Source organism: Porites lutea, chromosome 2 (assembly GCF_958299795.1).
Source record: "Porites lutea chromosome 2, jaPorLute2.1, whole genome shotgun sequence".
In the NCBI taxonomy this organism is placed as follows: Eukaryota; Metazoa; Cnidaria; class Anthozoa; order Scleractinia; family Poritidae; genus Porites; species Porites lutea.
Window position 1 is genome coordinate 27,325,683 of NC_133202.1, and position 26,190 is coordinate 27,351,872.

Genomic DNA, 26,190 nt, shown 5'->3' on the forward strand with positions numbered 1-26,190 from the left:
ATAAGCAAAAAGTAGTTTTGGCCGCCATGTTGGAGGGCAAGAGCATGCCCTCCAACATGGCGGCCAATACAAATGATACTACTTTGTGGAAAAATCAAAGTCCCATAAAACATCTCTCTTAAATGCGTTTCCTCTCAAATTTCCGGTGTAAGATAATTTTTATGTGCTCTCACAATTTTTGGCATCAGCAAGATTCCAACTCATTGTTTAAAGGAAGCATTGGTCACGTGATCTCTTAGTGCAAGTGGCCTATTAGTCTAGACTCCCACACAGCTATTTTATTGCCTTCACACAATATTAAGCATTGCTTAGCAACACTAAAAAATAGCTGAGAGGCAGACTATATGGAGCATGACAGTTATTATTGCGGTTATCATTACCAATAAAAAAAGCTTTACAACTGAGTTTTAGATATTGTATCAATGGAAGCTTATTATAATTAGCTGTTTTATTCTGTTCAAAAAATATCCAAAGTAAACCCCCATAGGATGATTTATTTTTTACTATGAACTAATGCACCGGCCCCTCCACCCCTTAATGTTTAGCTTCAGAAATATCTTTTTAAATTTCTGGCCTCTAGGACTTCCCTACCCCTCGTAACTCCTAATAACCCTCCAAGAGGTTGATAAGGAAATTTTCTGGAACTGCAATATAGAGCCATTTATACAGGAAAAAATATGACACGTCTCATCACATGACATGTGTATTACATAACCAATTTATTATGAGTTGTGTCTTAGCTCGTGCACTATAAGTCACATGATGTGAAGACTGCATTGTTTGTACCATAAATATACATTAATTCTCCCCTAGATGATTGCATCTTGTTTACAATGCATTTTCCATAAGATGTAGTTTGTATAAATGGCCCTATTATTATATTATTAACCCTTGATGAAAGTTCAATCTACAGCCCATTTTTTAAGGGCAGATTCATCAATTTTGAAAGAGGGGCTGTAACACCTAGGGGTAACAACTTTTCCTCCCCACCTCTCACCTTAAAGTTTCTGATAGCTGTATTAAAAAAAGTAAACTGTTATGTTATGTGGTTGGGATATGTAATATGGAATTTCCAGCATCTGAGTGGATACAGTTCTGATGTAGTTTATCTATACATACATACTTTATTGAGACTCCCTTCAACAGGGCTTTTCAGTCACAGTGTTAATTAATTATTACATAATACTGGTTACACGTTTGAATGTAGTAGAAGTTAGTATAACGTATTGTTATATCTCTTGGTGCTCGGCCGAAACGGCCAAAACAAACCTAATGGTGGGTACTGCGTCGTGGAGCCGAAATGGCCCATTTCTTAAACGTCTTAAAGGGCACTGCATTCACAGGGGTCAGTGTTACGTAACGATTCATCGCTGGTGTAAAGCTCACGAACATTTTCCAGCGAAACTCAGTCGCTGGAGGCTCAATGAATAAACTGCATGTAAGCATTGAAATAAGAAAAAACCCAGCCTGATCCAAGTTTTTATTGAAAATTCTGAAATTAAGCTTAGTTTTTTTTTTCTAAACTATAATTATATTACTTTTTGTACCGTTATTAATAAAAAGCTTAAGGACAAATGCACCTACCTCGACTCTCGTCAAAATCTACGTCTTTATACTCTGAAGAGCAGCAAACAAAACAGCAAACGCTAACTTTAAAGCAAAGTCCAGTTTACATCAGCTTATGTAATAGGGTGACGATGCAAGTTAAAAAAAGTTCGACAGAAGAATCAATCACCCGCCAAAATGTTTGTTTCTGCCAGGCGGTTTCGTGAGTAGTCTTCTATACCCTCCAGGGTAGAGTCAGTCAAAATTTATCGTTTTCTTTTTTTTCAGTTGGACGGGGTAGAGGGTGGGGTATGGAGAGTCTTTAGGTCGCTTACCCACCTCTCACCCACCCCGTCGGGAAGAAGTTTCACTTCTCTCCAGTTTTTTTCAGAGCGTGAAGATGCCTGAAACATGAAATTGTGGTCGAATGTAAGAGGATTTTGTGCGACAATTTGGTCTTCAAGAATGAGTTCTGCTGCAGCTTCAAATAGAAGACTTGAAGGGAAAGTTGCAATTGTTACAGCATCAACAGACGGGTGGGTAACGCAATATTTTTTCAGCTCATTTGAACTAGAAATTGAACTGATGGTGATAAAATCTTTTATCGAATCTCAGGCTCAAAAACTTTGTAGTCATATTTGCAAGAAAAGAAAACTTAAAAGTAAAGAAGAGTTTACAGGCTAGCCGTAACTAAAGGTTAGGAAGTGCTTGCGAACATGTACGTTTACCTTAAAGGTGCTGTTGATATTGAGAACCGCTTTTTTATAAGTGTACGTGAATCAGAGAAAGCCCTTTACATGTAGTTCCAGTTTCAACAAAAGGAATCGCGGCGGATCATGAACGTGGAAACTGAATGGAACAACTCAGTAAACAAGTCAAATATTGCGAATCATCGGAAGCGAGGAGAGACAGCTGGATGACAGCTGTATTCGCAGGCAAAGGTACATTGGAACCCCACCTTATGGCCACCTCGTTAATACGGGTCACCTGGTAATATTATGGCCAAATATTTCCAGCCCATTGGTGACCGTATTAATGGGGTTCCACTGTACAATGAAAATAGTAATCTGCATGACATAAACATTGCTCAACATAGAATTTACACAGTCATGACTACTTGAAGTCCTTTTATTTAATGGGATATTCAATCCATGTTCAATGACCAAAGGTCGTTGAAATGTAAGAGAAAATCATGAAAAAAGTTATTGAAGCTTAGATGACAAGTAACGTAACATGCTTGGAAATGTATAGAAATAGAAAAACCATGCACTCTGTAGTGTAACCTGAATTAACTTAGTTACACGGATGTATAGACTTTGTAATCACTCATATCTTACCGAAGACTCGTCCTGCACTAAGGTGAGATCAGGCTCTACTTTCATTTCCCTTAGTAAATAGATTTCCGGCTGGCAATGTGTATTTAAAAGTCTTGTATTTAGTACATTACATGTATACCTAAATTCAATTATGTGCGTTTTCGAATCAAACAAATATTGTTGCATCACTTGCGTTTGCAGCCACATGATTACCGTGGACCTGAAACTCAACACTAGGGCCTTCGCGGCCATATAATGACCATGCATATTAGTTGGTTCATCATGGCCATCCCAAGAATGAGGACAGATTTTGGAAAAACCTCTCTATACAGTTTTATAAAGTTCCGGTGACCAAGAAAAGTCTGCGGGTTTCTCTTGTTGCCTGCAAAAAGCGGAATAGACCTGCTATTCAGTTTGTTTTCTCTTGTTGTGCATATACCGTATTTTTATTCTATACATAAAAGCTTACAAAAACAAAGGGAAAATAGAAGATTGAACCAATGATAAGCTTAAAATTGATTCACACTAGCAATACATATTTTCCCTGTAAAGAAGGGTAAATTTTCATTCCACACTTTTGTATGCATATTTCGAAAGGATTATGGTCATTTGAGTGCTTTGTAATTCCCATAATAAGGCTAAACGATTCGATTTGGCTGAGAGGCATGTTTGGGTCAAGATGTTTTTCTGTTAGCCTGGGACCAAGCTTTGAACTGGGGGAAAAGGTGAATAAAATGGGTGAGCAAAGCAAGTCGAGCAGGAGTCTAACCCTTTCCCCCTCCCCAAGCCATTGCTTGCCTCTCTTTGGTTGCCGATTTTTCTTGCTGTTTCAACCTGCCTTTTGCCTTTTTCTCCCACTACAGTGCCTGCTACCAGGCTATTTTCCTATGCACAAGCCAATCATGCAAGCGTAAATTTGAAAAAGGTTTTGGAGCTGACAAGTTACCTTATCTATCCATTTCATTGATAGATGAAACATGGAAAAACTAAATATGCTGTATCAAGGTTGTTTCAGTAAAGTCAGTCACTGTCAACAACAGTCCTCTTCTGTTTTCAGGGCACAGTTGTTCGAAAGATGGATAGCACTATCCATTGAATAAATTAATCTCTATCCAGTGGATGGCGCAATTGGTTTTCCCATACTTATCTGCTGGATATTGATTTATCGAGTGGATAGTGCTATCCAGTGTTTGAACAACCAGGGCCTGGACTACAATCACCTAGACGATTACATTCCACCAATTTATGAAATATAATGACTCACGGGGTTCAAATCTTTCAAAGTTTTTGTTTTGCTTAAGTTGACATTTTAACTGGGGAAATCTGTATTTTGTACATATAACATCTTTTTTGCTAAACAGGAAGTGATTACAAGTAAAAAACTTTTTGTGTACAACATTTAAGTCACGAGCAGTAAGAATTTCCTTTTTAATCAGCTCAAGTATACAAAGAGTTTTGCTTCTGTTCTCTTGTCAGGAAAGTAACATGTTGTATTTTCTAAAAGCACTACAAAACTTTTTTCCTGTTTTTGCATAGCCTGATAATAGACAGTCAAAGGAATGGGAAAATTCTCGACAGCTACAGTGTGTATGCAAACCATTGACTTCATGTTAGGTTTGCATAGTTGTTTTGAATTCTTCCAACATCCCCAACTTGTGTTTAATTATCAGGCTGTGCAAGGAAAGTAAATTTTTATTGCTTAACTTTCATATTGTATCAAAATTATTTTCTTTCTAATGATGTTCATTATCATGCTCAATGAAAAACTAAAGAGAGCCCAACACCCTCCACCTTATTCTTAGTACCAAACAATTGAGGTCCACATGTACAGCCGGGCTGCAAAGTGAAGCAAGGTCTTAACTTGGAAAATGTTGGATGCTACTGTTTGCCAACTACCTGATTTATAAGCTAAGGAAAATTTCCACAATATTTTAAGAAATTTCAAAAGCAAAACATTTTACTAGTTTACCAGGAGTGCTAGGTTTTTTTCTGAAGGTGATATTTGATACTTTGTACATGTAATTTTATTTTATCACTACGATGATATTAGTATTTAAATTTCCACTTCAGGATAGGATTTGGAATTGCTAAGCAGCTTGTTCGAGATGGTGCCAAAGTCATGATTAGCAGTCGGAAACAAGACAGGGTTTCTAGTGCTGTTTCAGAGTTGGAAAATGAGGAGCGAGGTTGTGAAGTTAAAGGTGTGGTGTGCCACGTCGCAAAGCCTCAGCATCGTAAGAATCTCATTGAGGAGGTCAGCATTTTTCTCAAATCCTCTAATGTCACATTAAAACTGCTTATTATAGTAGTGTCCCATGCAGCTGTTCTTTCACAGTCTGAAATTTCTTGTGGTCCAGTCATCAGAAATGAACAGACTTAATTTAACAGTAATAATAATAATAATAATAATGACTTTATTCACGTGTCAAACAGAAATCTAGCAGAGGGGATTCCCCACTGCTAATAGGGGACACCTAATTTTCTTAAATACAATCTAAAAATAGAAACGAATCAATATAGAGTCGAAACTAGAATCTACTAAGAGTTAGAATTAAAACTACTAATGATAACTCACAAACATTACATAAACTCCATTTATACTTATCAAAATTCTAAAATCTTGTAATTAAAATCATAATTAAGAAAAGTTAAAATGACGAACTGCAAAGGTAGCAGCCACTACATCCATCTGAAATGTTACTTAAATCAAGACTGCATATCCGGGTCTTAAACTGCTTTTATAAGACTGGCAGCTGATCGGTCCTTGCTTGATAGCGATTACCAAATCACGGACTGGTTGCCCATGTAATTCACGCTGTAGTCTAGGGCCAATACTTGTACATGTAACAGAACTTTATTTATTCCAAGTGCTTAAACATTCAACATGGCTGACTACAAGAATGAATAGTAATGGCAGTAATAGGCAGTGGCCACTGACCAACACTGCCAACCTCTTTGAATGCATGAACAGTTGTGAAAAGACACCATTAGGTCGAGATTTAATTCTGCATGAGAAATGGTACAGTGTTATAAACAGTCCATTGGTTGAAAGATTCGGAAATAAAAGCTGGAGATTCAAAGGCTCTGGTCATTGCAAACAAGAAAACTCAGTCAGAGACAGAAGCTTTGGAACCACAGCACAACTTAAGTGAAGTTTCAGAAATTTAAGTCAAGGTGGTTAACAGCTGACCATGGCTTTTATTAGGGACTAGATAATTTTCTCTTTGGACACCTAGATCTGAAAAGATGATTGTCCAGTGGTTGTCAAAAATTAATTTCAGACCCTGTCTTTTGTCTATGTCTGAAAAGATGATCAAAAATTAATTTCGAGCACTGTCTTTGTCTCGTCATGCAAAGCATGAAGAGACAGGTAATGGCTGCATGGGAGACTATATGGTAGACGTTTGTATGTTATCCATTTGCTTCCCAACTTAAATGCTCCACCTTAATGCTCCTTTTTTTCCACTAAAATGCACAGTCTCCCCCAATAAAGTCACTAAAATGCTCAATAGTGCCCATCATACAGCGTCTTTGTTAAAGATCGATAAAGATTATCTAAAGTTTATCCTCTAAACGGCTGCACTAGGGGCCATTTTATCTTAAAAAGTTCTTTAAGTTTCATTTTCTCTGAAAAAATAATCATAACGAATAACGCTTAATGCTTTTACCTCACCAAAATCCTCAAAAACAAAAACTAGCAAGCATTATAATGCACAAAAGCTTACTATATTGTAAGCTAATTTTTGCTTAATAATTAATAGCTATCTTTACTGATATATGTAGTTTGTGCATTTTGTTTTTAGACTTTGCAACACTTTGGTGGGATTGATATCTTGGTATCAAATGCAGCCGTCAATCCAACATTTGGCCCACTTCTGCAGGTGTTACTGACAAAGGCCAATTTTACTATCTAAGGTATTTAATAGTGCTGTACGTCAGTTTTAAAACAACCTGTTCCGTTTTCACTCATGTGGTGCACTGTAAGACTTGTCCTTATTCATTAGGAACTAAAGGGAATTTATGTTTTTAAGTAGCAGTTTACTCCAAGTAATGTTAAATTGTATGTATTCTTAGGAACTCAGGCTACTCCAATAACCATGACTGATCCAGGAGAAAGCTAGTTTCATGAATAATTGCCAACGAGCAGCCTTGCGAAGACGCGAGGCTGCGAGGCGACAGCCTAATAAAGCCATCCGCGAAAGTTGCAAGGCAGAATGAATCTCGAAGCGATGTAACATAAGGTAGTGTAAGGTGACATAATACAAAACAGAGAATGCATCGTTTTCGAGCGAACGCGTGAAACAACAGAGAATCCACGAGCAGTGTGCTTGTTTGTGAGTCCCGTGCTCATCCCTTCTTCAACCAACCGTCGGGTGGGTTCATTTGCAACATACGCGTATAGCTGTCGCATTTCCTGCTGGCATTTTTGTATTGTTTTTAGGCTTAAAAACAATAGAAAACTCCAGCGAGCAGATGCGACAGCTATACGCGTACGTTGCAAATGGACCCACCCGTCATTTAAAACCGTAAAATCTTGCTCGTTGGCACTTAGCGATAGCTATAACTAGCAGTACATACAGATGTAGATTAACGTTTTTTAATGTGTACGTCTACATCTAGCCTGTTTGCAGACGTCTCTCCTCCCTCAGGAAAAAATCCGACGTCTGTACACAGGCTAGTCTACATTTACATCTACATAAATAAATTGCAAAGTCCCTCAGGGGACATGTCGCAAGTTTCAAAGAAAGAAAATAAATATCAAATAAATAAATAATCAACCAAATCATACTGCTTCAACTTTCAATATAATAATTCATTGTCTTTTGTTTGTAAAATTTTAGACTCCAGAGGAAGCTTGGGATAAGGTAATCTTTTGCAAAATAAACGTCACATTTTCTGTCCTTAATGTGTAATAAACAGGTACAATTAATTTTCAAAAAATTATCTTTTTGTATTTAAACAGTGGCCGAATTTATACTAGAGACGAAAAACGGTGTTAAGACGAAGTTTGACCCCAAATTCAACATGCTGACAGACGAATCAAATAAAGACGAAAATAAGCGTACATATAAATATGATACGACATAAATATGATTACTTATGATACTTTGAGAGGAAACAAAAGTGAAAATAGAACATATCGAAATTCATGAAAGTGAACATGATCTAAGTGAACATGTTTTTTGCGGGGAAATGAACAACCTAAGCGCAGTTGAAAAAGAAACTGACAAAAATTCAGGCGTGACAGGGAATCGAACCCTAATTTTTGCGTTGACCGGACGCAACGCTATCTGATATAAATGATGTAATATACCAATGAATCATTTTTTTTTTTTTTACTTTTTCGAATGAATCATATGTTACCTCAATGGATAGAGCGTTGCATCCGGTCATCGCAAAGGTAAAGCTTCGATTCCCGGTCAAGCCAGACTTTTTTTTTCAGGTTCTTTTTTAACCGCTTACCTTTGTTCATTCCACTGTTAAGATCATGCTCTCTTTCAAATCTTTATCTGTGTAGCAGACTAAATTTCCCGCCTACTTACTGCATATACAGCTGTACCCAGTAACTTGAAATCTTAGTGACAGCCCTGGTGGATGTGTCCGGATCTCTACTCAGAAAGACACCCTGTGGTCCGATTCTCTTTAGCGTTCACCTCCCACAAGCGAGCGCTAAATTTTCGTATGGGCCGTTAATTACGGGAGGCCTGACTTTAATATGTTTTTACCCTAAAAGTTTCTTCGACCATTTCTCTCTGCAAGGGCTCACACTAGTAAGCAAAATGAGTGAACACGCTCGTTTGGTAATTTGTCCATATGACTTCCAGATTTAGTTTTAAATATTGTGTTAGATGCCTGATTAATAGTAACCGCTTGGAAACTGTTTTCAGGCAGCACCTCAAGCTATATCTGTTTACGTTTTCGTTATTTTTCAGATCTTTGATGTGAACGTGAAGTCTGCCTTCTTGCTGGCGAAGGATGTTATTCCTTTAATGGAGAAAAGGGGGTTTGTAGATTTGTTGCTTTTGTTGTTATTTTAATGGATTTTAAAGGGGCAGTATCACTTGCAGAGTTTTATTTTTGTTTATTTCGTCACCAAAATATGCTAAAAGGTTTTATAAGCTAACAACAATTTTTGCGCGTACAGCACACTTTTTGGTACATTTGATTTCGTTGACCGTGCGACCACGACGTAAAATTTCCTAATTCATGTTACGTTTTGTGGAATACGTAAAAACACGAAGACGAGTTTTTCTCTCTCTTTCTGAACTTGGATGCGGCCCTCAAGAAACTAACTTCAAGAAAATTCACCTACATTTGACAGTTTAAGCGAGTTGGAATGAACGCAACAGAGTTAAAAAATGCGAATTCGTTTTGATAGTGACGATATTATCGCCGTCGCCATGCATCGTCGTTGCTAAAGCTCCCAAATACCCTGCGCGGCTCTCTTTTTCTTCTGGCCCCGGTTCTTCAAACGTCGGATAGCGCTATCGACCGGATAAATCACTATCCAGCGGATAGCGTAATTGATTTCCGTAATATTTATCCGCTGTATAGTGATTTATCCGGTGGATAGCGCTATCCAACGTTTGAACAACCGGGGCCAGATGTAGTAACGGGAGTGCACACGCGCGACGTGCAGAAAGCAAAGTAAGATTATAATTATCTAAAACTAAGCCACTTGGACCCGCTTCTCGAACGTCCCGTAATTCTCGGAAAGCTCTTTGAAGTGTTTCAACTCAAGATCGAGGTTTTGATAGTTATAACAAAACGAAATGGACTGGTCAAAGAAGCTAGAACGCCAACTGCTAATATTTAGATGTTTATCCTACTGAGACTTTAGGCTCGTCAATTTAACTCGACTTTTGAGAAACAAGCCTTTTCTTTCTTGCGTTCGCGCACGGGTCTTTTCTTATGTTTTCGCTTGGTAATTTGTTGCGTTCGTTCTGCTTTAGGTCTAAGAAAAATAGATGGGTGGTTGAACAGTGAAACGACCTCCCTTTGCTTCTCGTACAAATCTTAAGTGAGGACTGGGCACGAGTTGGGTACAATAATATTACCATTCGTTTAGTTGTTTGTCTCCTATTTGTACAAATGATTTTTGATGTTTTTGTTTTGTTTTGTTTAGGGGTGGATCTGTGGTTTTTATTTCATCAATAGCTGGATATCAACCAATGCAGGTAATGATAATTACTACGGAAAATAATACGCGCTCCTAAATGTATAATACTCTCCAATGGCTGGCTTAGCTTCATCTCCGCGAGTGCATGGGAGTAGACTGCACAAAAACAGTAGAACCTTGATAACTCGAACTCGAATAACTCGAATTCCTTGCTAAGTCGAACTAAATTTTCTTTTCCTTGATCACAATTTCACTGAAATTTTCCCCCATAACTCTCATTCCCCGGAACTCGAACTGTTACCGGGGTTCTACTGCATTAAGAAAACCTTGAAGCTTTTAAGATTAATTCTGAGTTGAAAGCGGCAAGCGGTTTTAAAACCTAAAGAACTCAGGAACTGGAACGGCACATTAGTGCCAACGGTGTATTTGCAGTGCATCTGACGTGTTATGCCAACCGATATCCATGAAATATAGCACGTCCAGCACGCACGCGGTTAGTTACAGGCACATTTTTGAACGGAAGAATTTTTTTACCTGTGCAACCCGTTTACACGGAACCGTGCAAATTCTGTTACAGATTGCAGTACTGCTTGCCGTCTAAAAACTTGGACGATCCCTCGGGTCCCGTATAAACGATAGGCAGACCTGTGTAGAAGGGGTCTTGAGCTTCGTTCATACGGTAACGGACGAATTTTCGACCGGTGGAAAATGCGTAACCAGCCGCTCTTAATGCGTAACCACTTGCACCCGCTCTTAATACGTAACCACCCAAAGCTTACGAAAGTTAAACGCCAAAATCAAGGTCAAATTTCTAGCCGGTACGGTACAAAATTTGGCCGGCGCGGTGTGAACACCTTAACCGTCTAAATTTTTGTACGGCAAAGGCTTAGCTGCATAAATGCGTGGTAATTTAGCTGGGGAGAATCCTGTTTGAATTTGCTTAATTAGCGCTCTCCGCATGGGCAAATGGTCAGTAAAACCATTGAGGAAAGATAATTTTCAACGTAGTTCGTCAGTTCCGTGTGAACACAGGGAAAATATTGGCCGCATCGGACGAGTAGAGCTAGAACCGCTATAATTTTGCTTTCCCACAACAGTTGCATCCTTGTCTAAGTTTATGATTTAGTTAGTAGATGACCTGCCATGGCCTCTGCCAGTCAGGTAACACAATCCCGGAAGTCACTGGCGACCCTTAGTGTGTTTTGTGACCTTCCCATAAGGAGAGAAACAGATAATTAAAAATAACGTCACGAGTAAGAATCCCAAATGGCCACAGACAAACCGGCCAGCTGGGTATTTACAATTGTGGCCGAGGAGTTCAACTCGATCGGTACTAATGAGAAGAAATACGGCTATAGTGGCAAGGGCAGCCGTATTATTTCGGAACTTCTCCAGGAAGACCCGAAAGGAGAAAACAAATAACATAGTTTGCTTGGCCTCTAGACACCAAAAATTATATTCTAACCATTATTAAATAGATAGGAACTGTAACAGGAAAAATGTACCAGAAAAATAATGTTTGAAAGGTGTGAATAAAGTCTTATGTTCTGTTACGTTATGTTCCTCGCTTAAACCACGTGACCCGATTACTGGCCTGTAATTCAACAGCCAACGTTCGATATATCAAAATTCTAACATGAATTCTAGGCTTGAGGGACAGAAAGCCTGGGAGTCATGTTAGACTTTTTTTTAACATCAAACGCCTATATCATCGTAGCTGAATGGCCCTAATTGGTGTTCCCAAACAATGAAACTGCAGCCATGTTGGTGTCCCAAACCAGTCTTGTGGGAGTTAAACCTTTTTCTTTTATGTAAAAACCTTATTTTGTTGTTATAAATTTGTATAGCAGCTGTTGGTTGCGTGAGTGAAAACGCTCCGTATCTTTATAGCGCTATTAGTTAAGGTGGCTCGATACAGTTTTTCAGCGTCAACACCTCCCAGTTTTAAGCATAATCTACGTCGCCGTAAACAGAGATGTGGAAAAATTGCCACCGCAGTTGTATTAGATAACGATGAAAATTTGTTACGATTAGGGTTGCAATGAAATCGAAGTTGTCATAGCAATGAAATGACGGTGTTACCTATTTAACTTTCAGCAGTGTAAAGAGCGTTATCGAGGTATTTTTGGATGAAGTTTTTATGGTTAGAAATGCGGTAAAAAAATTGACAGTCTTAATGTTCGGCCGTTATCTGTAAAAAACGAAGCGCGTTTGACATGCAATTTCACCTCATAGTAGTTTCAATCTTTTTAAAAAATGTGTGTGAAAGAGCATGGAGATAGCTCTTGGGAGGTAAAATGGCCCCCAAGAGAAACTGAAAACAATGCTTATACAAAATTGTGGGGTGACAAACAGAGCATTATGGTATGTTACGGTATTTTCTGGAGTGGTCAATAGGTCGCATTTTTGCATATTTTAAATGCATTGTTAGTTACTGCTGTTCATGTGAAAATGAAACTTGGAGACAATACCCTTGAATAATGAGAGGCTTTCACTTTTAAAGACGAAACTTCCGTTTAGTATTGTTTTTCGGTTATTTTTGATAATATTTGTATGGAGAGAACGTGGGTAAGGGAAATTTCATTTAATATAGAGAAGGGGGTATGATGATTTTGAGGGGTATCGGGGGGCTTAAATTGTGCGTGTGTGAGTGTGCGCTTGTGTGTCTGTTCGGGGGGGGGGGGCTTTAAAAAATCGGTGAGGTCAAGGGGGAGGGCGTAAAATCTGGCTATAGAACTAAGTGCCTGATTAAATGAGCCGGGCTTGCTCGCGTTGCAGAGATCTAGGCACCTTAGTTAAATGCAAGAAAAATCAGCTTTGCGATTATATGACAACCGACCCAGCCCGGTTAGTATTGTGATGCCGGGATCCAATTGCTTTCAATCTTTATGTAAAAATACCAGGGATAAAAGTCACTTGATCGAACTTAAATGAGAGATTATATGGACAGGCGGGTTACCTCATCTACCTGGGGTCCCCCACCTCCATGTAAACAGTCCGGTTTGGGGGGGGCTTATATTTGGAGGGGCTTATTTTCGGAATTTTACGGTAGTTTGTTTCACTCAGTGTACCTTTTTTTTTTCACTGAATACGTTTGATTTCTATTGCCAATTTGTTTGCCGTGCGTTATCTGAGGGATGTAACGAGGATAAATGCTGGCAGACATGTTCTAGTCGCGTCGCTTGGCTTGTTTATGTTCGCACGTATTGCGTGCCTATAGCAACTTTGAATCAAAACAAGCGATCTCGATTACTCTAATTGGGCGACGCCCAAATAATAGGCTTCTTTTGAAATGGTCTACGTTACAATGTCATTCGAAGCGACTATGCTTTCTCGGAACAACTGCGGTAGACATATCTGACACTGCAATATTTATTAAGAACATAAACATGAACAAGTAGTGCTGATTTTTTTCTTGAAAATACGGGCAAGTTTCTTAGAATTACTTATGTGTAAATAAGGTAACGATTCTGCTTTGGACAAAGACAATATTATCATTCGTTTGAAGTGGTTTGACCACAAAAAATTATGCAATTTTCATACAATCAGCCTATAGCCTTGAAAAATAATCCGAACTCAGGTTCTGTTAATATAAACCTGACTATACCTGACATGAAGGTAAGTTGTTGCACGAACCATCGAGTAAATAAAAAATCCACTGCCTAGCAAGTTGTCTTCGGTCACCATTGAATGATTTTCTCTTACGACTTTTCTACACAAAAACATTTAAAAGAATCTTGTTGAAGGTTTACGACAATACAGTTTTTAAAGTCCATTTGAATTGAAAACTTTTTAACGAAATGCTTATTACGATACGAAAAGATGTACCTAGTCCTTGTTTATGCATTGAAATGATCTAGGCCGCGGTGCAGAGCTGATAACGACTCACCCATTCGCCCTGCGAGGAATCTGGATTGGAGTTGACAGTTGTACATAGTTTGTACATCAGAAAGATCCTGCATTCCTTATTTACGCCGTTTATGAGCAACAATGCGCAGGACAAGGTACTATACTATTCATTTAGACTATTGCCTTGGGCCTTATTTTTCGAAACTTTCAATCTGTAAATCTCGTCTATTTACCGTGGGCAATGTATATCAACTAAAATCACGAAATCTATTTTTTGTGTCTCAATTACTATTTCTCCTAATATGCAGCGTCAGTCATGTGTGTGCCTACGTTCCATATTTACGCAGTCAGTTGTCCTCGAGCGACTTTTTCTCTTCTAAAGCCCTCTGATTATCCTCTGCCAACTTTTCTTGAGCCTGTTTGAGATCCTTTGCAAACTGTGTAGCCAGCTGACGTACGTTCTTCTTGGCCTGCTCGATGGTTGGGTTTTCTTCTAGGTAGTTGTAAAGATCTTGCCTGGTATCCCTGATTTGTAGCATGTACACACCACACACGTCATCCAGAGCAACCCATTTGGAATAGTATTGCACTGCACTTTTCTTGAAGCCCGTTGATGTCCAAAACTTCAGTCGCTTTTCGTCATCATACTTATCCAAGGCCTTTTGCACCAATTTCTGCATTTCTCCCTTGGCTATAGACTCGCAGTGGCTTTGCATTTGCTGCCAGAACACTGCTGCTTTCATCATAATGGCAGATAACGATTTGAGTGCGCCAATGGAGCTGTGCAATGCCTCTATAGCTGCTTCTGCCAAGGCGTTGTCATCTTGACACCTCTTTATCTTCTCGGCAAATTCAATGCACTCTTCTATGGCCTTTTGGCGAATTTCTCGTTCTTTCTGCAACTCATCTAGATGCTTCATCTTTTCTTGATTTGCCATCTTCATAGCTTCTTTGTAGCCCGACTTATCACCAATTTTCTCTATCGCTTCGGCGGCTTTTTCCATATTTCCTGTCATAGCGTTGCCTGCAGCACTTATCATTCCATTAAATATACTTCCCACGGCGCTTAGAAGGCTGTCTTGCTTATCCAAAGCCTTATCTTCTTTTTCTTGGGCCTTGTCATATAGCAGTTGCGCTTTTGCTTCCGCTTCAAGAGCATTCTTTTGCCTTTGCTCTGCTTGCTTCATTCTCGATTCAAAGTCCTTTCGTTCTTCCTCACGAGTTTTCTTTTGCTTTTCTTCGGCGCCTTTTGCTTTCTGAGTGTCTTCCAAAGCGTCAATGACATCGTCTGTAGCCTTTTCAAAGTCGCTGTGTAATTCGTCTGCGGCCTTCGCCATTTCTGCTGCGACGTCTGTCAACATTGCAAGTGTTTCCAGAGCCATATCTTCGAATCCATCCAACAGATATTGATAGGTGCTCTTCAGCTCTTGGAGCACACTTTGCGATGCGCCTTTAAATTGGTGCACCGTGACTGCTGATTTGTCGGCCAGCTTTGTTACTTTATATCCGACTCTCTGTACTTTAATCTGCACCTCGGTGTGCCCTGCCACGCCATTGTAAGCCACACGAATGAAGTTACCGAGTTTTCCCAGGTCGTCCACAAGACTTTGGAGATCAAGCGAACCAAGCAGAAGGTCTTTGGCTTTCAGCGCCATTTGGCTTTTTGCATCTGGAATGGTAACAAGATCGAAGGTTTCGTCATTAATGACAACCTTAGTGTCAGCCATGTCGTGTTCTAGGATTCTTCTTTTTACCCAGGTTTAAGTTTTGGACACACAAGGCGTTGTGCAGTTTTCTAGCAAATTCCATCGAATGTGCTAAATGTGAAACAATTTATGTGTTTGTGGCGGTCTATTCTCGGAAAATGATCAATTAATCATTGTTGATGGTAAGATAGATATATATCTGACCATTGCTGGCCATTTCGTACCATATATGGTCAAGATTAGCCCGAGAAGTTACAGCTGTATTTATTTTACTTTCTTAGAAAAAAAGCTTTCCCTTTGGATATAGGCATTTAAGTGTTTTTTATTTTCCTCCATAGAACCGTGAAATCGGAATTCTTTCGTGCTATCATTGCTTTCCACGAAATGTTTATCACTAACTGGGCTTCATGTTCCCCTAGAGGCCAGTGCGAAAAGCCCGGCTGACGTGATCTTGAAACCACTGATAATAATAAGAAAACTATAAGAAACGTTAAGGTTTATTAGAGATGAAGAGACTGTTTATAGTTTTTAAGATAAATAGTAACTAAACCAGTCCGGATATTTCTCAGTGTGCAAAAATGACTCTCGCAGACAGGCAGGTGATGCAGCCCAGTTTTTTCATAACTGAGCTTTTTGTCACTCCCAGACCAGCCATAACGAAATCTACACTTGGTTGAACGAATTGAGATGTTGAACAGAACATCTACAGTTCGTTTTTATTTTTTTGTTTTGTTTTTGAGAGCGGCTCAAAGTCTCGTGACATCTCACCTGAGTGCTGGTATTTTTCGTACGATAGTTAGTCTATAGTAATTGATATGGGTAGTTACCTTCAATATCAACATAATAATGAAGATCTTTCTTGGAAAGTAGGATAGGCACTTGGCACATAGTTTGTGGTGTGTTCTAATTTCTCTCCTCGGTAGTAAGACGTTCTAATCAGCTTGAAACTAAAGTTTTACCATCATGTCACTAATCGCAACAAGTTCTAGGTGTTTCAACGCACTGGAAGCAGCCGTGGAGGCAGTGAAAACCGGTAACGTTGACATCTCAGAAGTTATGATTAAATCCATAAGACAAGACAGAGTGTTGTTACAAAAACAGGCGTCAATCCTCTGTGATGAGTTCAAACAGGACGAGAAGAAGCAGCAAGAATTAGACGAGGATCTAACTAGGCAGATAAACAAGTTACACGCCGAAGAGGTTGAGCTTAAAAACAGGAGGCAAGGTTTGGAAGCGAAGAAATCAGCGCTAAATGAAGAGAGAGAACGTTGCTGCCGAAACAAACGAGATGCATCTCGGAGATACGAAAATGCAAAGGCAGAGAAGAGAGAAGCTGAAGAGAAATTCGAGGAAGCGAAAAAATGGTGTTGGGTGCCTGGTTACGGCACGTTTCTAGTCGTTCGAGAACTTTTTGAAAACAATGAGGAAAAGGCTCGTGATGCACGCAGAGAAATGGAGCGTTATGACGGAGAAATGAGCAGAGCCGTAAGTAACATCCGGTCGGCAAACACCGCTATTTCTCAGGTAGGTGTCTTATTTCTTTTACGTGTTCTTTTATTGTCAAAGGCAACAAAGCATGCAGAACGAAACTCTTAACTATAGCTACGAAACGTTTTGCTTATTCCTCTCTCGATCACATTTTTGAATCCGAAAATTTTAGGTTTCTTTTTTCTACGAAAATTTATAGCCTAACATAAGGAGTAAAAAATGAAAAATTAAACTTTAGAAAATCGTAAGGAATTTTTTAGATAAGCTTCGAAAATTGTTCCTAAATGGAACGGCATCTGGAAATTATTAGTCGTATTCAAGCAATAGAAAATTCTAGACAACATCGGCTTTTCCGAACAGATATTCAGTCACAGAAAACAGTCCTTGGGTGCCCTGAAGAGCTAGCCTCCCGCGCAGGCGTTTTTAGGGGAGCTCGTCTTCCACCTCTCCCTACAAGGAGGAGGGATGAAAAACGAGCTCCCCTAAAAACGCCTGCGTGGGAGGCTACTGAAGAGCGGGATGTTTCACTTTTCGACTCTTCAGCCTCCTTCGAACTCACCTTCGGGTCAATTTACATTATTCCAGCGTATGATTTCCATCAAGATTAGCATGCTTTTCATCATCCCGTAGTACTGCTGTTTTGTTCAGTGATATCGGTCATTTTACAGGCCTGATTCAGTTTTCATCGTTTTCTGCAGACAGAGGAGGACCAAAATGACATTTCAAAGAAAGTGGCAGACCTAAATAGACAACGAGAAGCATGTCACGAGGAGCTTGGTAAAATCAAGACCTTGATTTCATTTATTATGCAAGCTACTACATTCTGGGAGGAAGTGATCATGCTCGCCAACGCAGCAACAGTCAAAACCGAACACGTTCAAAAGATTGTGGATCTGGCTGCCAAGAAAAATAGTGCCAAGATTCTCAGTAGCAGAGGTACAGAGACTAAGATGAGGTCATTCAAAGAATCCTGGATGGAAGTAGCAGAGATGTTTGCTTCTGAAGAAAACAAGCTGCTATCAAACGGTGAGCTTCACAGATCAAAAGGTGCATTTATGTAGACATAAAGTACAATTAGGTTAACAGTACTTTTGTAAAACGACTCAGGAGTGTTCCATGTTGTTGTATCATTGTTGTTTTCATTTTGATAACATGTATTTTCCACTTCCGTGCGTAGGTTGTTGAGATCATTTGTCGTTCAATTTACTGCTTTTGCAATATACATTGAATCTATCTTACGGTACCATGCCACACACCCTCCCCTCTTTTAGCCTTTTCTTTGGCCGTCTGAAAACCAATGATCTAGTGCCTAAAAATATATACGTTCGCATGCAATACATGTTACCATGCAGTATGAGTGAAACCGTAGTGATTTCGTACTGAGAATAATTGCGTTCGTCATGTGTGATACACTAAACTAAATTATAAATGCTCATTTTATTTTTTCTAACAGAAAAATTCTTCCTTATGTCTCAGTGAATGTTTCTGCAATTTGGCCATTCATGTATACTGGACTTAATGATACAGATGGATACGGCTCCTGCAGTACCTTTGCAATGGTGATTCATGTAGTGTACACCTTGTAGTACTAAGAGCCTAAACTCTGAGTTGCAACTCTTTGCCTTATTGGATTTTCTTCAGAATAACCGTAGCTATTGAATGTTTTAGGAGTTGTCTTATCTGGCTTTGTATTATTTATTTGCTATCCAAGGAAAATTCCATGTATTATTGTTCATTTTATCCCTGCACCAGCTAATGCTTCATACCAACTCTGTTGTTGCGAGAAGCTTGTAGTGAAAAGGTTTAAGACACAGATTCAGGCTCTTGTAGCCTTAGCATTTGGCAAAATGCAGCTTTATTTTTGATACAAGTGATACAAAAACTGTAAACTAGCAAGGGAGTTTAAGATTGCAGAATCAGGTATCTCCAACCATTGAAATTTTCAGACATTATAAAAGTTAGAATTAAATGATAAGTTAAAAATATACGTTTCCACCAAGAACAATAAACTGAAAACCCTTTAATCAAAAATGGCGAAAAGACCGGTCTCCTCTCTAATTTGTGTAAATAAAGGTAAAAGTTTTCTGTAAGTTAATATGTATCATAGTGTGTGATTTTAATTTATCAAATGTTAATTATTTAGTTTCCATCACTCTTACAACAAGCCACTTTCAGCTGAAACTCTGAAATTTCTTCCACATACTCACAATTACGTACACAACATATGCTATAATCGGTTTTTTTGTTTTTTTGTTATTGTCACGTTTTGGTAATTTTACTGTAATATTGTAATAATAATAAATGTCTTGAAACAGTAATTATAAAACAAAGAGTTTAAGAACGAGTCCGGTTTTAAGTGATCGTTTAATAATGTAATTTATAAAATCCGTTGCAGTTACAGAATGAAAACGATTAACTGGATACAGGCAGCGCGTGCAACGACCTGGGTTTTTGTCACGGCTTGTCCTTCCTCACCTCAGATTTTTCAGTTGCGACTAGCCAGGAAAAGAGAAGCCTTCTCTGTCAGCTAATGGTTAACAAAATGTCCTTGGTTTCTCCAAGTTCCTTTTTTTAGAGAAGACGATCATATGCACCCTGCACTTTGCATAATCACTATTCAATTTACAATATGGAAATTCTTATCTTTTACATTTATAAACACTTTTTTCTTCCGGATTTTAACACTGAAAATTCCTGTATGAACTGAAACTAAAAAAAACTTTAACCCACAGGACAAACCTTACTGAGACTGCCTTAAAAATGCTTATTCGTAAGAAAAACGTAGCAAACAGAGTTGAGTGATGGTAGTTGAAAACTAATCTTCTGTTTACATTACTTCACTGATCTAGACAAATACATCTGGGTAGTGGTCACAATATTTTGGTTTTACAAAGGAAGTTGTCTCGGAAACTTTATTGTTCTTATCGATGTTATTTTTTGATCTTGGCCGTCAGCACGAAACAAGTTGCTTAGTTTAGTATGTAACATAAACAACTTATGACTTTTTCAAGCACACTTAGAATTAAAAGACATTCCAAGATAGCTAGAATTTTACATCACAACAATACCTTTCGTTCCCTCAGGGGTTGCTGTAAGTGCTTACGGGTTTTCATAATCCAACTAAAAACTATTAATTAAAATAAAACTGACTTGCTGCTTGAGAGGTGACGCAGGTACTGGTGGTCCACAAAAGGGCGCTCCTGCACCTATTTGAAAGACTGTTTTTGATTAGCTGGGAAAACAGCAGGGATTGTCACATAACAATGCCTCTGTCCCTGAAAACAATGGAAGTGCAGATTAAAGGGGACCAGTGAAATAAGAGGTTTAGAACGGTGCAGGTCTACTGCCACAAAAAGGACAGAAAAAATATTTTAAATGGATACAACAAGTGACAATACAATATGTTCCAAGTGTAACCAGGTAGAAAGGAGCGGAACATCTTGTACTTTCCATATTGGCTTCCCGGCGCTCGCTAATTTTTCCTTGGCCTCCCCCCTTTTGCCCTTTTGACTGCGAAATACTATAGACTGTTGTTGCGTAATTCCTCCCACTTTCTGCCCTTTTTGAGAACTTCTACCTCCCGCTCTTTCTTTCCTCTCCTCCCCGCTCGTTCCCTTTCCCGCCCCCTATTCTCCCGGGCTCCCAATTTCCTGTCCTCCCCCATTTAAGAACATGGCTGACAAGTTGAAATGGGAAATACCGATAATAACCCTAGCTAGTAGCCTCCCACGCAGACGTTCTTAAGTCTTCGTCACGTGTTCCTTCCTCACGTTCGTTGGGGAGGATTGCGTGACGAGTCAACAAAACATCTGTGTGGGCGGTTACCCAGCGAAAGGTCAGAGAGGGATTCGAACCCGGGCGACCAAATTAAAATCCAGAGTTCCAAACCCCACTGAGTCATGTTGCCTCTCTCCCTCTTTGCAAACTACCATTCGAGAGTCTCTACAAATCTAGTATTATATATTAAAAAACCGTTTTAGTTATGAACATTAAGCAATATGTAATTTAGAGTTAAAGATATCCTACAATTCCTTTATTCAGAATAACTTCTCACTCACTCAGTTTTGCGAGCGCTTATGGAACAAGTTGATTTCTTCAGTGCTTGGCAAGTAACTTTTAAAAGTAATGGTCCAGATAAGAAGGAAAGAACCAAACGCAATGAAAACGTCGGAATGCAAAAAAGTGCTAACTTTACTATCGTCTCTACTACACTTATGATTGGTTTAAACATATATAAATCCCTTGTTTTCTGACCAACTTCCTTACAACAAAATCTCTTCTGAATCTAAGTGACACAAATCCTATGTGAGGAACATGTAAAATTGTAAACTTTCTTGGATATTGTTTTTAACTCTTTTGATTGGTTGAAATCTTTTAACACGAAAAAACACCCTTTGTGTAAAAATGAAAACATTCCTATGTAACGGGAAAGCGTATTGCGCCATAACAAAAGACAGTGCTTCCCTTCTCACCCGGATCCGTACTTAAAAAAAATGTTAGAGCTGCTTGTCCAAAGGACAAGCTGGAAGTCTTTTTTTTTTTTTCGAGGTCGGAGGCGAGGTTAGCAAACAGCTACCAAGTCCCAGCTGTTCAAACTGAACTGGTTGGAAAAAAGCTATCCACTCGATAAATCTCTATCCATATAAATCCTTGGTTTTCCTAATACTTTAACATCTGCTGGATAGTAATAATAATAATAATAATAATAGTAATAATACTTTATTTAGCGCCATTTCTAGTGACGCCCGACAACAGCGCTTCACAATAAATGGTTAAAATATTACAAATGCTGTTCATAAGAGTGTTACATTGTGAAATTACATTACATTGAAACGAATTAAAACGAAATAAAGTATAACAAAACTAACTGATTGTCCATCATTTTAGCAACGGGAAATTTCTTATGTCTTTGAAGCAAAATAGTTCGGAAGGCTTCATCGGCGTACGATAATTTTTTTTAGCTTTAAAAAGGGACCAAATATAACTCTGTACGTTGAAACCCAAAACCATATAAACTCTTTAAAATATTTTTCTGTTAAACTGTAAAATTCGTCATGCATCCACCACTTGGAAGGAACTAGTTCGAAAATCACTATGTTTGCCCATTTTCAGGAATATCACAGAAATCGTGAAAAAAATTAAGAGTTTGTATGATTTTTGGGGACGCTGTCACAAAATTACAGACGTTTGTATGGATCTTTAACAATGTTTCACGAGTCATAACTTGATCCCTGTTCAACCTTAGAGCACTTAGTCAAATAACCAAACTCAACATGACCTTTTATATGGTGGTGTCAGTTTATCGATTAGTTTAGATTTGAAACTCGCCCGAGTTCCCTATGCAACTCCGAAATTGCCAATCACTAGTTGTACTATTATTTTAAATTCGAATAAAGTTGATGTGGGCTGGATAGGCATTTCCATGAAAACTAGACAAACTATAGCCTGCGCCACAGACGGAACTAAACTTCTGGTTCAGCATGTCTGCGAAAGGATGTTGTGGCTCAATTTTATCCTTGCTTTCACTTTTATTTTTTATAGTCTTCGGGTATGGTAATGTATGATAAAGAGTTTGAAACAAAAGAAAATAAATTTTAAACCAAGAATAAAATTGAACCACAACATAAATGTCGTATTTAGTTGTAACGATTCCATCTTTGAATCTTTTCCAGGGCCTTGGTGCTTATAGTATCAGCAAGACAGCTCTGCTGGGTTTGACGAAGGTCTTAGCAATTGAATGTGCTCAGATGGGTGTGAGAGTTAACTGTGTTGCTCCTGGGATTATAAAAACAAGATTTAGTGAAGCGGTCAGTGGAAGTTTTAATTATTTTGTTATTGTACTACCGAATAAGATTATCATTCGAGTTATTTTCCGAAGTTGGATTGGAAAGTTTAGGGATCATCATGATTACATTTTCGTCTCTAGAACCACTCGACCAAAAGAAACGACAGGCTGTAGCGGGGGCGAGCTTGGGATCATTACGTCAGCTACAGTTACCTGGCTATGAACAATGGTCTGCTCGTGCGCAGACGATGCTTTGCTTGTGTGCAGTGTGGTCTCTGTCTTCGTTGGATTCCCCTTAAAAAAAAACATTTATTGTACTCATTTTATGTCTTCTTATTGGCTAAGATTTTGAAAATCAGTGAAACCAGCAGATTGAGATTAATTAGTTATCTGCTAGCAGATTAGTGACTAAATTGAAGGTTGCGCGCGCAATGCTTGATTTCCAGTGTCAAACTGTGTTCCATGTGATACTGTGTTGGTCGTTATTTTCTTCAAAACAATGTGTAATAAAACAGTTATTGGACTCAGTTTTTGTGTTATGTGAAATAATCAAGGCCCGTGGTAAGTGTTATGAGCCTCGGCCTTCGGCTTGGCTGGTAATGCTTACCCAGACCTTATTAGTGCGGATATCACAGAAACTTCATCCAATAATTGTTTATTAAATTTTTTAATTGTGAATTATAAAAACAGTGATAACATGTACAACTCCAGTTTGTGTTCTTTCGTTATAATGTAATAGCTAATTCAGGATATTTCTAATTAATTCCAGATTTGGAAAAATGAAGCATTAATGAAAAATACGCTTAATCAAATTCCCATTTCAAGGTAAGCGATCGGTGACAAAGGAAACTTTAGTTCTTTTTTTTTCTACATTTCCCGGCTTAGATTACGTTAAGCCATGATCAGACTTTCTAGTGTCCTAAGATAAGGACGAAGAAACATCTTGAAACGGTCTAAAAGTACTTCCACTGAGTCTGTCCCGATGTAACCTGTTTGAGGCTCCACTCGTTTCAAGAGTAAGAACTAGGCGAAATAATAGCTAAAAACATGGCAAGAACAGTCAGAAGACAACTCGAAGGGCGACATCTGCTATTTAGAAAATATTTGCGGAGCTGAACAACCCTAAACGTGCACTATCGAAGATGAACTTAACATCGATGGAGGTAAGCTTGTTTTAGCTATGTTTTTAAACTAGGAATTATTTTGAATGAAGAATAGAACAATTATTGAATTCGGCTTTCGTATCATATGAAGAATTATGGACATCTCGGAGGATGTTTACCACTTCGGCCTTCGGCCTCGACGGGTAACACCCTCCTCGATCTCCATAATTCTTCATAAGATACTCAGCCTCATTTATTAATTGTTAAATATTAATAGGTCGCCATCATACAAGAGATCTATACCAAGCTATCACTACGCGACGTCTCGCGACGTCCCTATAGTAGGGACGTCGCGAGAACAACGTCAGCGAAAATAGGAAGCGCGGGAACTGGGCACAGAGTTTTCACGATCACTTCATTGGAGCACCAAACAGACTACACTAAGACAGATTCAGTGGAAGTACTTTTAGACCGTTTTAAGATGATTAATAGGCCGCCATTGTGAAAGAAGTCTATAGACTAACCCTGTGGGACAAAAAGAACCACTAAGGGAAGAAATATGTCAAAAAACTCGGGCCTCGTGCTTCATCACGAGTTCCAAACACCTCGAAACATTTCTTCTCAAATGAAACAATAAGAAGTTATGCAGTAAATTTGCATTGTTTCCATGAGTTGTGTCAATCAATGAAACATCTCATCAAAATGCAAGTGGTGATGTTTTATGAAACCTGGTGGTGTTTCATCTGATGTTTCATTAGCCATCAAGATTCATCCACCTGACCCAAATAGTCGTCATAATGATTTAATGGCTTTTGACGGCATGAATAATTAATTAATTATTTTTTCTTTTTTGGAACGGAGGAAGAAAATTTTTTTTTTCTTTTTTTGAACGGAGGAAAAAAATTTCCGTCTTCAAAAGTTTGCGGATACGTATGGACAGGGCCTAAATATAACTTAGGGATAACCTCTTGATCCTGATTATAGAAGTTGTGAGGGAATAGTTTGAGTCATTACATTAACATGAAAGTGATCGTTGGAGAGGAAAGAAAAAAAGGACAAATGCCCGGGAAGAGGGATGGGCACACTTTGAATTGACGTAGCCGCCATCACCTCATATGTTTATCATATGTTCATGTTGCAGTTTATTTAACCGATGGCTTGTTTGCATGGGTTCAGGGAGTGTTACTTTTTGACTAAACGCAGAAGAAAGACCGTTGCCTCCATAAATCTTGTTTGTTTTCAGGTTAGGTGTGGCGGATGATATCGGTGGAGCAGTTTCTTTTCTTTCCTCTGATCAGGCATCTTACATCCCAGGAGAAACTTTAGTGATAGCTGGTGGACTACAATCAAGACTTTAAAAGATAAAAAGAAGCCGTTTTATGTGACGTATAAAATTTTGTCAGACGTCTTTGTTATAGTGCTGATTTAAGCGATGTTATTCACACCTAAGTGCCCACAGCAGCCCAAGCCGCTTATGAAATTAGCGCATAAACCAGAAATAATTGCAGATATCGCGCTGCTGATGTGAGGCGAAATTGCTTATTTTGAAGTAAATCTAAATGCGTTATGTGCAGAATTTAGCTACTATTAGTAGGAAACTTGCGCATCGAGCTGCATCTTTCTTTTCAAAATATCTCAACTGAAGGTTATACTTAAATTTGCACGTTGGTGTTTCATGCCAAGTAATCAGCAAGACTCTACAGGTGCAGTTCGCAAAGACGTTCACTTATGGCTGACTGTACTATTTTGCTTTTCGCCCTTGGAATGGTGATAAGGTCGAAGTTTCTGCGTGTGGATTATTACCAATGAATCAGTATGTGTAGTAGTCATTTGGAGTAACATACGGATAAATGATCAGTAACACAGGAACACATACGGGTACATGGGAATGTCGTTTTTTATTTTTTCAATTCGCCACTTTCACATTTCCCATAATTCAAATTATCTGGCTCCCAAAATTTTGCAGAAGCTTTGTTTTGCATTTCTCCTGGGTATTACAGCCGTCCCAAGAGAAATCGAAAACAATGCTTATGCAAAATTTTGGGGGGCAAGTAAGGTGTATTATAGGAAATGTGGTAGTGGCGTATAGGCCATGTCCGAGTTCCAAACCTTTTACTTTCAAAACGAGGCTAAGTGCAAAACCTGTCTTGTGAAAATGCGTTTTATTGCATGAGAATAAAAAATCATTTTTAAGAAATCATTTTTGGTTTCGCGCTTGCCTCATGCCTCAAAAAGGGAGGTACATGCCAGCCCAATCGAGGACCACTACTGGACAGTT

At 38.7% G+C, this 26,190-nt stretch overlaps 3 protein-coding genes across 5 annotated transcripts in view; 1 reads left to right on the forward strand and 2 right to left on the reverse strand.

The window, feature by feature from the left end:
• LOC140928171 (dehydrogenase/reductase SDR family member 1-like) overlaps positions 1-26,190 on the reverse strand; it is a 95,068-nt gene that overhangs the window by 15,259 nt on the left and 53,619 nt on the right. The window contains exon 1 of one of the 3 annotated variants that reach the window (XM_073377880.1): positions 1,585-1,683. The exons of the other annotated variants lie outside the window; for them this stretch is intronic. The gene's annotated coding sequence lies outside the window, so the exon portion shown is untranslated. Of the gene's footprint in view, positions 1-1,584; positions 1,684-26,190 lie in introns of those variants that run through there. 3 annotated transcript variants of the gene reach the window in all.
• Positions 1,944-25,369, forward strand: LOC140928170 (dehydrogenase/reductase SDR family member 4-like). The gene is made up of 9 exons (XM_073377879.1): positions 1,944-2,081; positions 4,932-5,115; positions 6,665-6,742; positions 7,703-7,726; positions 8,795-8,865; positions 9,988-10,039; positions 22,697-22,831; positions 23,579-23,634; positions 25,156-25,369. The coding sequence occupies exons 1-9, from the start codon at positions 1,957-1,959 to the stop codon at positions 25,268-25,270; spliced, it is 840 nt and encodes a 279-aa protein (XP_073233980.1). The 5' UTR covers positions 1,944-1,956; the 3' UTR covers positions 25,271-25,369.
• On the reverse strand, positions 13,676-15,572 carry LOC140928169 (uncharacterized). Its single transcript, XM_073377878.1, has one exon. The coding sequence runs from the start codon at positions 15,555-15,557 to the stop codon at positions 14,178-14,180; it is 1,380 nt and encodes a 459-aa protein (XP_073233979.1). The 5' UTR covers positions 15,558-15,572; the 3' UTR covers positions 13,676-14,177.

Coding starts and splice junctions, on each gene's coding strand:
- LOC140928170 (XM_073377879.1), top strand. CDS start 1,957: ATGAAATTGTGGTCGAATGTAAGAGGATTTTGTGCGACAATTTGGTCT. Junction 2,082..4,931: donor GTTACAGCATCAACAGACGG/GTGGGTAACGCA, acceptor TTTCCACTTCAG/GATAGGATTTGGAATTGCTA. Junction 10,040..22,696: donor CTGGATATCAACCAATGCAG/GTAATGATAATT, acceptor AATCTTTTCCAG/GGCCTTGGTGCTTATAGTAT.
- LOC140928169 (XM_073377878.1), bottom strand. CDS start 15,557: ATGGCTGACACTAAGGTTGTCATTAATGACGAAACCTTCGATCTTGTT.